General features: G+C 45.0%; 1 protein-coding gene and 1 pseudogene across 1 annotated transcript in view; one reads left to right on the top strand and one right to left on the bottom strand.

The window, feature by feature from the left end:
- Window positions 1–12,238, bottom strand: part of SLC7A7 (solute carrier family 7 member 7) — a 30,866-nt gene that overhangs the window by 710 nt on the left and 17,918 nt on the right. Inside the window, exons 3-9 of the mRNA XM_016205796.2 lie at window positions 4,687–4,812; window positions 3,786–3,930; window positions 2,242–2,365; window positions 1,919–2,022; window positions 1,567–1,663; window positions 416–565; window positions 36–219 (exon numbers count right to left, since the gene is read on the bottom strand). Coding sequence (XP_016061282.2) covers window positions 36–219; window positions 416–565; window positions 1,567–1,663; window positions 1,919–2,022; window positions 2,242–2,365; window positions 3,786–3,930; window positions 4,687–4,812 — 930 coding nt within the window. The remainder of the gene's footprint in view (window positions 1–35; window positions 220–415; window positions 566–1,566; window positions 1,664–1,918; window positions 2,023–2,241; window positions 2,366–3,785; window positions 3,931–4,686; window positions 4,813–12,238) is intronic.
- On the top strand, window positions 8,578–10,413 carry LOC148094189 (protein BEX2-like; annotated as a pseudogene).

The following is a 12,238-nucleotide window of genomic DNA, read 5'->3' on the forward strand; positions in this document are numbered from 1 at the left end:
TATTAGCCAAGCCAACCTGAGGATCCAAATCTTACCCACAATCCTTCGGAGGCAGTGAGGTCGTTTGTGTTCTGGCACTCTGATGATGAAGAAGTAAAAGGGCAGTCCTGAGAGGCCAATGCCAATGCCAATGAGGGAGTTGATGGTATCACTGTAAAGTGGAATGACCACCAGGAAGATGGTGCAGCAGCAGAAGACAATGGGGAAGAAAAGGCTGAGCTAAGGGCACAGAAGAAAACTGGAAATTAGCTCAGGATTGACAGCCAAAAGATTTAGAGCAGTGAGCTAGCTGCCTTTTCATCCGCTCTGTCTCAACACACTGCCACCAGCAAGTCCTAGACAAAAGTTTCTGAATAAACCATCTTGTAAGAGTCCCCAGGGCAGATGGAGCAGAGGTGGGATGGAGGTGAGTTACCTTGAGTGAACGAGGTCGCTCAGGCTCCTTCCAGCGCAGATAAAGCTGACCCACAATTGAGAGCCCCACAAAGAACCAGTAGCTGAAGCTGTAGTAGTTAATGAGCTGGAAGATGTCCTCCACACACAAGTAGATCAATGCCATGATACCCTGTAAGCACAATCAGCTCCTCAAGGCCTTTGTTACTTAAGGTATTTTTCACTCCCCTTTACCAAACCCGTCCCCTTTTCCCAGTCCTCCGAGCCTCCCCATCTGTCCTTTTCTGTTCCCATTCTCTTTAGCACCTGAGTTTTAATATCTCATTCCTTTTCTATTAAGTCAATAGCCTCATTTGGTTTTTCAGCCCATTCTTCAACCCCTATAAAGCACAGCTCAAAACAATTCCTCAAAAATATTTTGCTTAAAAGCCTCCCTGTAATGATTCCAACCTACATTTTCAGCTTATCATCTACTACTCATCTCCATATTGCTCTACCTTTGAACTTTCTGATGCTGTTTCTCTTAACCTAAAGCCCATCTCTACTACCATTTGCAACCCTAACCTTAAAAATCTACTTCAAGCCTTAGCCGGTTTGACTCAGTGGTTAAAGTGTCAGCCCACGAACTGAAGGGTCCCGGGTTCGATTTCAGCCAAGGGCACATACCTCAGTTGCAGGCTTGTTCCCTGGCCCGTCAGGGTGCATGCAGGAGGCAACCAATCGATGTGTCTCTCTCACATCCATGTTTCTCCCTCTCTCCCTTCCACTCTCTGAAAAAGCAATGGAAAAAATATCCTCCAGCGAGGATGAAAAAAAATCTACTTCGAATGCCCTTGGTCAAAGAAGTCTTTCCTCATTCATCCTCTACCCCCATGGAAGTGATTCGCTTCTTTCCTTAAAACTATATCTTCACTATCAGGGCAGTCATTACAATGTATCCCATGTGCTTTATGCCTTATCCTGATCCAAAGGTTACCACTCCTCAGAGAAGATAGATTCTCCTTAGGAACCACTGCAGCAGTTAGCAGAATGCCTTGTCCACAGTATGTCCTATCAGTATTTTTTCTATTAGAATCTCCTTTAGAGCTTTTAGGAAACTAGGACAGTTGCATCTACTTTTAATAAAGTTTCCCCCACAATCTGGCTTTCAGCCTCATCCTTGGAATCACTTACATTGAAGAGCAGAGCAGGCACTGGGGTGAAACGATGGACGTGAATCATGCAAATAGCATCGGGGAGATGGCCTTCTCTTGAGCCCACAAAGAAAAGCCTATTTTGGGTAAGATAGGAGAGGCTGAGAAACACCAAGTGCGGTCTGGTTCATGAGCCACAGAGCCCTCCATCTCTGCCATCCCCTCCAAGAAAGTTTAGGTAATATGGAATGGAGCTCAATATAAGGATTAGTAATAACTAGAGGCTGCGAATGTCATTTGGGGAGCACAGTGACTAAAGTCAATCCTATAAACCCTACCTCCCCCTAGCCATAGGTTTCAGAAGACCCTCCAGTAAAAGACACCACTCATACCTAGAAGCAGCCACAATGGAGGCATTGAGGCCACCAAAACAGGATAATGCAACTGCCAGTGGAATTGTCCAGTTGAATATTCCAAAAATCTGGTCTGCAAAAGTCTAAGGAAAAGAGTCATTAGGGATGAAAGGCAAGGACAGACATGCCCCTAGATTCCCACTACTTGAACTCCAACCCTTCCACAACAGGGGTAACAGTACCTCCTTGCAAAGCCCAGTATCCCAGTGTCCTTTTAAGAACTATCTACTGAGACTTTCAAGAGCTGCACTATACCTAGAAGCTCAAAAACCCTCAGCCTTCTGCTAGTGAAAATCATTTACCACAGCAACAGCATCACTGGCCAGGATGTCCCTCATGTCTAGCACGGTGTAATAGGCCACATTGGTCAAGATGTAGATGATGGTGACAATGGGCATGGAAATGGCAATGGAGAGGGGTAAATTCCTACAGCCAAATAGAATAGTAGATACGTTAGTCCATAGTTGCATCCCCATCTCTCCTTTAATCCTTAGATTCTGTCACACTTGTGGCATTTCCCCAGTGCCTTTGCCTTTGTTGCCTAGGATAGTAGCTTAAGCTTTGAACTTTTAAGAACTAAAGAGCATTAAGGGAAAGGAATATCACATTTGGAGAAAGTGCTACTATGCCCAAAAAAAGGGTTAACAACTGTCACATCATCACAATAGCACAGGAAGATGGGGGGGGGGGGTTACATCCAAGAATTCTTTCTCTAAAATTGTGAACGCTGAAAAAAAATTAAAATGTAAGTATTGGGAAATTTGTCTTAAGGTTAAGAAATATATAAGAAGAAATTATGGAGGCCAATTGTGAAATCTAATGTCTCCAGAAAACGATAGTCCTTCAGTAGGAAGAATAATGTGTGTATATGAACAAGCAACCTGGGAGATAATGTCCACCCCACCCCCTTACTCAGTTTGAGAACCTTGGGTACCATTCTAACCAGTGGCCAAAAGAAAGATGCAAAGACTTCTCAAGTCTTCACAGTGAGACTGGAGGAGGGAGGAGCTGGAAGGGGGGCAGTATAAATACTCTCAAGTCATTCTCGGCTTCTGTCCAGTAGGTGGAAGCACCACCCAGGCCTTAATCCTGCTTCTGTTGTCTGCTCCCAGGGTTGCAACACTGGAAGTATACCAAGAGTATTCTTTGTTTCTCAAAGCCAGAAGGAATTTATTATTATTATTTTGGCTAAAAACTTAAACATACTCCCTGGCAAATCTTAGTTCCCAGAGCCATTGAATTTTACAGCCAGGAAAGGCTCTGGAGATCATATTATTCAACCCACTCAGACATAAGGTAGCCGACAGATGTCAGGGACTCTCTCAAGGTCATCCAACAAATCAGTGGATAGGCCCTTTGAATCCCTGTCTAGTGCTCTTCACTCTGCATGACTAGGGGGTAATTTAGAGTAACAATGGTGAGGTGATACCATTGAATGACTGAAACAATACCATTAAGCCAGTAAGTATTTAAGAAACAAGGGATCAGAAGGAAAACAGGAAGGTTTCTGGAAGTCTATGACCTTAAGTTCTCTATGTGGGGATAAGAGTGGGTGAAAGACTTATCAAGGAAAATGTAAAAGCATACATGAGCACATGGTACAACCTGCCTTAATACAGGGATAAAAGAACAATTGTGAAAAGGCCTTGAAAAAACTTTTTAAACACACAAGAAAGTTCACGTAGCTGTTACTGTGATCACAGACAAGCTACTTTCTGGGCCTCAGGCCTCACATCTATTAAAATGGGGCTGATAAAAATCTAAGTGGTATGCTGTGTGGCATACAGCAGAAGCTCAGTAAATGATGGCTATCATTGCCATGGAAAGCTGATGGTGAGGTACCTACCTCTCAGGGTTCTTGATCTCCTCAGTGACATAGTTGAGGGTATCCCAGCCCGAGTAGGAGAACAGAGCTGAGTACAGTGCTAGGGCAATGTCACCCATTGCAAATGATGAACCCTCAAAGGAATTCTCAAAGTGATTCGAGGCCCCTGGAACCCATAAAACATGGAAAAGAAGAAGGGTTAGTAACCTCCCCAACCTCAAGGTGATCCAGTAAAGGAGTGGAAGAGTATAACTAAGCAGCAAGGCTATCAGTGAAGGAACAAAGAATAGAAAAGGCACATTTACAGTGATGGGTCAAATGCAGGGTACAGCATGGGGATCTTGACAGGAAGGCCCAGGGTGGATTCCTAGGAGAAGGGCTGGAGAACAGGAGTGATGCCGTTCTGTCCTGCCCTGCAAGCTGCCCAATTCTGCCTCCTTTCTAACACCTGACTGAGCTGATACGGGGATAAAGGAAGGGCAGGACTCTATGCCCAGGTCAACAGAGTAGTTGTAGGGTAGGTGTTCAGACCTGGAAATAAGAGGAGTGGGTATAAGGAGTTCATTTCTACCTTTGCTTATTCCCAAGGGGAGAACAATCATAGCCACAGCATTAGGCTTGACAGTCTGCAAAAGCCATTGAACTCTTGGCTGTCAGCCCTATTGCCGAGATCATCCTCTGCTGGGCAGCAGCGTGCATAGAAGTTGAAGGACAGGCTTTGGGGTCCGTGCCTGGGTACATATTTCAGCTCTACTGCTTAATAGCTAGGGTCTTGGGCAAAATACTTAATTCTGAAGCCTCAGCTTTCTTATCTATAAAATGGGAATAATAGGACCTGCCAAATGAGATAACACACAAAGGGCCCTTCGAAGAGTGTGACTCAGGAAATGCTTAACAAATGTTAGTAGTTGTTATTTCTTACCCTGGCCAAGTTTAACAATGCCTGCGATGATGACACCGATCAGAGCCAATACTTTAGCATAGGTGGAAAAATCCTGTACCCTTGTTCCCCACTTGACATAGGCACAGTTAACGAAGGTTAAGAGACCTGAAAGAAAAAGAATACTGATTGGTGACCGACTTCACCATCCAGAGGGCCTTAGACTGTCATGCAATTTTTCCAGTACCAGTTACCAAAATAGACCTTCGGCCAAAAACAAATTTTGGGCTCAGACCTGCACTACATTAGAAACCTGCCCAGAATGGCCTCACCATTATCATGCAAATGAACTTGCTGAGCACCTGTGTACATAGCACCACATGTACACACATCCTCAGCAGGATGACACAAACAGGAGACACAAAACAAAGTACGGATTTGCTTACATACAAAAGTGCTCACAGCAGTGGGAGGCAACTGGTAGCTGTAGAGAATTAGGATGTGTTCCGGCTGTTGTCTCTGAAAACATGGTTTCTGCCCCCTCTTCACCCTCCTACCCCCTGATATGGGCTCCAGGACCCAGCACTCTGATGCTGTGGTATTACTATTAACCTTGACGAGTCCTTTATGACCTATCCAATGTCTGGGCCGGCAGTTCAGGACTCTTGGCCAACGATTAAGATGCCTGCCAGCTCAGCTGCTTGTTTTTGTGCTTGGAAAGATTCTTGGAACCAAGACTCCTACAGAACGGGGACAGGGCGTTTCTCCTGACTGGACAATGAAAAAATAAGAGACATAAATATTCCTCAAGTCCCTCCCCTGAGGTAGAGGCACTCCCTTTACCTGGAAGAGCAGTAAAGTCCACTCATAGATTGCCCTCAGAGCCAGAGTTCTTAACCTAGGGCTACCACAAGGCCTGAAATGCTTTGTAAAGCGTTATGTAGATATGTCCAAAGTATATGCATTTTTCTAAGAAAAGGGTTCATAGCTTTTGTCAGAACCTAAGAGAAATCCATTACCCTCCACAAAAAGTTACAATCCACTTCAGAAGAAGAAATTCAAGAAGGGAAGTCCACATATGCTGTGAGGTTGACCAGTAGCCCCAGGATGTGGCAAAGAAGAGTGTCAAAAGAAACAATTCTGAAATTCAGCTGCATGTTCCTCAGTCCCCCACCAACCTCTTACACAGGCAGGCAGGCACCTACACCATACCTTCCCCACTGCGACAGAGTGAATCGTTTCACTGCTCCCTCCTTCCCAGCTCAGCAACTGGAGCACAAAAAGGATGACTTACAGTCCTCCCAAGGCCTCAAAGGGCAAGGTCAGAGTCAGACTGCCTTATCGGTGGAGAAAGTGAGGCCCAGTGCTGGGCTTGCCTGCCTCAGGTCACCAGTACGATCAGGAAGTACTCCGTCTCAGTTCTGGCAGCGGTGTGTCCTTCAGTGTCCCTAGTTCTCCCATTTTGTTGTGTCCTGGCCTCATCACACTCTGACCAGAGGCCACTTCACCCTGAGAAGCAGGAAAGACCAGCCTCTCAGAATAGCAGTCCTTTCTTCTGTCTCTCTCTCCCTTCCCTTATAACCTTCCTATTCTACTCACTGCCCAAATTCCTTTCTGCTCTTCCCAGAGAAGGGACATTCCTGTCCATGCAAGTACTTGCTTTTCTGCCTGATAAAACAATCACATCTCATCACAGGGCTGGGTAAAAATATACCCATAATTTCAGGCCTCCTCAGTGCTGTTAATAATTAAAGGCATAGTCTCCACAAGAACCCTACAAAATGGCTGAGGTGCCCATACCTCACCCTCCACAATCTTCCAGATCTGTTGATCCTCCTCAGCCAGCCTCCCATCCCTGCTCCCCACTGGACTTCTGCCTCCAGCCGGTCAACAGCCCTCAAGCCCCTTCTCTTCCTCCTGCAACCCCTGCCCCTAACCCTGGGGCTCTGCTTCTGTCTTACAAATAGAACCCCAAACACCAGGGACTACGGATGCTTTCATAAAATTCATGGTTAGCCCTCAGGGTAACCGTAAATCCACGGGTCACAGTAGCAAACTGGGATAGGCTATGGCACGAGTTCTGCTTCAGTCAGTCTGCAGCCCTGTGCCACAGGTCCTGTTTTCAGCTGTCCCTTATCACAACAAATTCTGAAATGAAATACATGGATTGTTTACATTTTGGGCCCACTGCTTCTCTACTCCCATATCCACCCATTTGTATCCCTCCTTTTATCGGCCAGTCCCCAGCCCCCCACACTCAACCTTCTTTCTCAGCCACTGTCCCACCATCTTGCCAAGATCTGCTCTCTGCATTGAGCACAGGGGGCTTAGTTTTAATGGAGAAGAGAATCCTGTGGAAAGAAACCAGGAGGCAGAGGCACTGCCTGAAGAGAGGCACTGCCTCACCCTCTCCCAAACCCAGCTTCCTCCAGGGCCTCTTGGCCATGAAGCAGGAAATGGGTATGGCAAGCAGCAGTGCTGACTGGGCTCTCTGTCCCCACCCCCAACAGATACAGCTGACCAGAGGCCCCAGAACCCAGCCAAGTGCACTGTTCTTGAAGTGCAGCCCAACCTCCTGCTTCAGAGGCAGGGAAAGGGGAAGACCATGGAGTTAGAATAGAGGCAGCTGCAAGTTAACCTCAAGGACAGCGATGCCCTGCCCTCCTATCTCTAGGTGCAATTCAGTCTCCACCCAACACTGGCCCAAGTCCACAGGAAGATGGCCTGAATTCACTTTGGACCCTTGACTCAGGTGCAGCTCCCTCCCTGCTTTGACACCTGCTTTGGAAAAAGGAAAAGCTGTGAAGAAGTCACTCCAATAAGAATCTAAAAAAATGCTCCTAAATGAATCATCAAACCCAGCCTCCATGGGCTCCTGGAGTAGGAGGCTAGTTCTGGCACTAAGGCTCAGCATCCACTCTGGAACTAAAAGCCAGGAAAGCACCACCTAGGTAGATCCAGAACAGAAAGAAGCTTGCACGCCCACTCAGGATCAGGTGCCCAGATTTAGTGTAGATGCCCAAACTAAGAAGTCCCTGAAAAAGAATGGTAAGCCTACAATTCTCCCAGCACCATTAGTTTTAAATTCATACAATGTAACACACAAAACTTAGGCCGCTATTGAATCCATTTTCTGTTTCAAATGCCCAGAGACTATAAAACGGCAATACTTTACTAGACAAATCATTCCATTTTTTAAAAGAGATCAATAGCTCTTCTTTCCACTAAGCCAAAAATGTCTTCCTCACAACTTCTACCCAGTAGTTTTAGGCCTCTCCTCTGGAGCTACACAGAATCAAGCTAAAGCCTCTTCCACATAAGGGTCTTTCTTATCATTAAATATTTACATCCTGTTCCCCTTGGGTCTTCCCTCTTTCAGGCTAAAAATCCAGTTTCTTCAACTTGCAGGGGGCAGGGGGCAGAGGTTCGAGGGCTGCTTTCTTTTTTTTTCTTTTTTTCGTATTTTTATTGATTTCAGATAGAGGAAGAAGAGGGAGAAAGAGATAGAAATATCAGTGATGCGAGAGTCATTGATGGGCTGCCTCCCGCACAGTCCCCCGCCAGGGATCAAGCCTGCAACCCGGGCACATGCCCTGACCGGGAATCAAACAGTGATCTCCTGAATCATAGGTCAACGCCCAAACACTGAGCCACCCCAGCAGGGCGAGGGCTGCTTTCTTGATGTAGGAGCTGGTTACACATGTGTTCAATTTGTGAAAATTCATCAAGCTGTACACTTATAATGTGCACTGTTTCTTGGTGTATATTGCACTTCAATAAATTAAAATTGAACAAAAAAATACGGTTAGCTTAGCATGGCTTGTTTTTAGTGAATCTATACAGATTACTAGAGAGTCTCCTTTCTTCTCATACTTTGCTAACCAGGTGATCCTAGAATTTGGGCAGGAATCAACTTCAAATTGTCAGTGCGGAATGCTCAGAGTCTGCCTCTTTCTTGTGGTAGGCAGAACAATGGCCCTGGGAGGCAGAAGAATCAGCCTCGGAGTGATGGGATATTAAGAAAGACTTGACTAGCTACTGCTGGCTTTGAAGATGAAAGGGGTCCATGAGCTAAGGAATGAGGACAGCCTCTAAAAGCTACAAAAGGCGAGAAAATGCATTCTCCCCTAGGCACTGCTGATACCTTGGTTTTGGCCCAGTGAGACCCAGTGAAGACTTCTGACCTATAGGACAGTTAAAATAATAAATTTGTGTTGTTTTAAGTCAATAATTGGTATTTGTTAAAGCAGCAATAGGAAACTAATACATCACTTGACAGCTTCATTTCACACCCTTCCTGTTCTCCCAGATCCTGGAGATGCCTGGTGGTAATTGTGTCATTTCAACTAATTATAAATTCTTTCCATTTGTCTGCAAGTGGATAGTTAAAGACATTTAAAGCAATGACATGCTTTATTACTATCTCCTTAACTTTCTTGGTCTTGCATTTTTGTTGGCCTAGATCTGTTGGCCTGTTGGTTTTTTTATTGAACCCTTTCTAGGTTAGCAACCGTCTGCTAGGAGAAGTTAGAAGAAAAATAGGCTTGCTTCTTTCTAGCCACCATCTACTTTCATAGAACTAACTGCCATGCCCTTGCTATTCTCACTCTCAGCATGCCTCTAGAGCCTTTTATTGTCCTCAGTCTCTTCTTCAGACCTTAGTTTATGCTGGGCATTAACCTTCAGGACACCCTTCTTGCAGTTCTGGGCCACCCCTATACTTAGTCTTAGGTATGTCACCTCTCACTATTTCTTGTGTATCTTGTTTCTAAAAATCTAAGCTCACCAAAAAGCAATGTGTTCAATCACATTGGTTTCTTCAGGTGACTTTCCTTTTCTTCCTAAATAAGATAATTTTCAACTATTTTATCAGAATTTCACTTTAAAGAAGATCCTGGGCTTTTTTTTTTTTTAATCCCTAGCTATGAAATTATAATTCTTTGCCCTGAACTTTTCTGCAATCTCTGCCTAAAATTTAGAGTATATTTTAGAGGAAGCCTAGCATTTCTTTTTCTGGGAGGTACCAACGCTGAGTAAGCATAGTCACTTCCTCACAAGGATTCCACATTTCCCCTGGTTATTTTAATAATAATAATAAATACGCCCTTATCCTTTTGAGATTCATATTGAAGCCTTTACAGGTTAAATGGTCTGATGTCTTGGATTTGCTTTTAACAATATAGTGGGGTGGTGCCTTGCTCATATGTCAGACCCAGTGGCCACTCGCACCCTTCTCAGTTCCTGCTTCCAGTGGCCCTGAAGACCCACGAGCTAGGGGATCCCCAACAGTAGGAGGCGGAGGCGAGGGGTAGCAGGTCTGCGGGTCCAAGTGTTGCTGCAGGGCACTCACAGCAAGGATCGGAGGAGGAGAATAGGCCCAAGAGCAAAGGGGTCTAAAGAGGAACAAGTGGTAAAGAAATCTCAGCGTGGAAAATGCCAACCAGGAAAATGAAAAAATGGATGGTAAGTAGCAAGGTGCTAATAACAGAGAGCCCGTGGCCTGCCCTTTGGAAGCTGGTGAATAGTATGTGCCTAGAGGAACAGGTGGCCCCCTCTTAGGCAGCCCATCCTACAGTATAGATGGGACAGGGGTCAGAGTCTTAGAGAGCCACAGGCAAGGATGAGACGAGAGAATATGGAAAGGATTGGGGAGGACATGAGACAGCTGATGGAAAAGATGAGGGGAAAGCAGTTAAGCCATAGTCTGCGGGCAGTTAGCGCTGACCCCCTCGCCAGGACCATGGCAATGAGTTTTGCCTTCTGCTTTGAATCCTGATGGTTTCCCTCAAGTTAAGAGGGAGATACACCTGCTTCCTAAACCTACATGTTCGTGATGTACCTTCATGGTAAACCTTTTGGTGTTGCTTGTTTCCGGTGGATCTCCTTTTACCAGTTTCTAATTGAAGGTTGTGAATTTGTAGGTTTCTGTCAGCAGGGGAGTTTTACCTATTGCATGGAAAGATGCTCATTACATACTGTGAAGTTAATAAAGCTTTTTAAAAAAAGCAAAAAAGTAGTAAGAATAATCTAGTGGGGTGAGAGTGGGGTAGTTGGAGTATAGATAAAACAATGTTGTCATTCACGAGCCCTGGGAGTTCATCATATTATTCACTCTACTTTTGGATGTGCTTGAAATTTTCCATAATAAATGTTTTTTTAAAAATCCTTACCCCAGGATATGTTTACTGATTTTAGAGAGCAAGGAAGGGAGAAAGAGAGGGAAACATCGATGCGAGAGAGAAGCAGTGATCAGTTGCCACCCATACATGCCCAACTGGGGACCAAACCCGAAACCTAGGTATGTGCCCTGACCAGGAATCGCACCTGAACCTTTTTGGTGTATGGGACGGCGCTCCAACCACCTGAGCCACCTGGCCAGGGCCATAATAAACCATTTTTTAAAATTTATAGAGGTGCTGCTTTTAACAGAATGCAACTAACTTGAGCAAAGCTGCTCAGGGACTTGAGACTTCTTTCACTACCTTATTTTCCCTTTTGTACAAACTTTATAATCTCTATTAAGAAAGCAAAATAGTCCCCCTCTGACCTACAGTGTGCAGTCTACACCCACAATTACATCATTCCTACTCTTTCTGCTTTTATCCTCTTGTTCTCGTCACCACACTTCTTCCCTTAAGATGAGGATTCATTTCCATGCACTCTTACTATGAGAGACCTTCAGGAAAATTCCCTAGATGGATCCTGAGAACCTCTGACAACGGCATGTAATGATTCTCCCCAATGTAAGCAGATAGGAGTAACAGAGGCTGGTGTCCTAGTGTCCCTTCTAAGAGATGGGCCACTTTTCTGTAATTTCTATTTAGCTGTAAGAAGAAACCCACCTTCAGGCAGAGCTGGAAGCAGTATTGGGTGATACTGTTCATTACATTCATTGGGGAAGTAAAATTCTTTGACAGGTCTCTGTATCTTGGTGTATTGAAATTTCCCTCTCACTGTAATCAAAAGAATCAAAATGTGGCCTTGCCCAGGGGGAGCAGGCATCCCTTATTATGGCAGGTCCTCATGCAAGCACATCTGTCTTTGATATACTACATTAGTCTCAGCTCTTCTGGAAAATCCATCGTTTTTGAACAAAATTCTTTCTTTCTTCCTTCCTTCCTTTCTTTCTTTCTTTCTTTCTTTCTTTCTTTCTTTCTTTCTTTCTTTCTTTCTTCTTTTCTTCTTTCTCAATATATCTTTATTGATTTCAGAGAGAGGAAGGGAGAGGGAGAGAGAGGTAGAAACATCAATGATGAGCCTCGCCGGGTGTGGTTCAGCCATTGAGCATTGACCTAGGATCTGGGAGACCATGGTTCGATTCCTGGTCAGGGCACATGCCCGGGTTGCGGGCTTGATCCCCAGTCGGGGGCGTGCAGGAGGCAGCCGATCAATGACTCTCATCATTGATATTTCTCTCTCTCTCTCCCTCTCCCTTCCTCTCTCTGAAATCAATAAAGATATTTTAAAAAAGAGACATCAATGATGAGAGAGTCATTGATCAGCTGCATCCTGCATGCCCCTGACTAGGGATCGAGCCCATAACCTGGGCATGTGCCCTGACCAGGAATCGAACCGCAATCTCCTAGATCATAGG

The sequence above is a fragment of the Miniopterus natalensis genome, chromosome 1 (genome assembly GCF_054644295.1).
Source record: "Miniopterus natalensis isolate mMinNat1 chromosome 1, mMinNat1.hap1, whole genome shotgun sequence".
NCBI lineage: Eukaryota > Metazoa > Chordata > Mammalia > Chiroptera > Miniopteridae > Miniopterus > Miniopterus natalensis.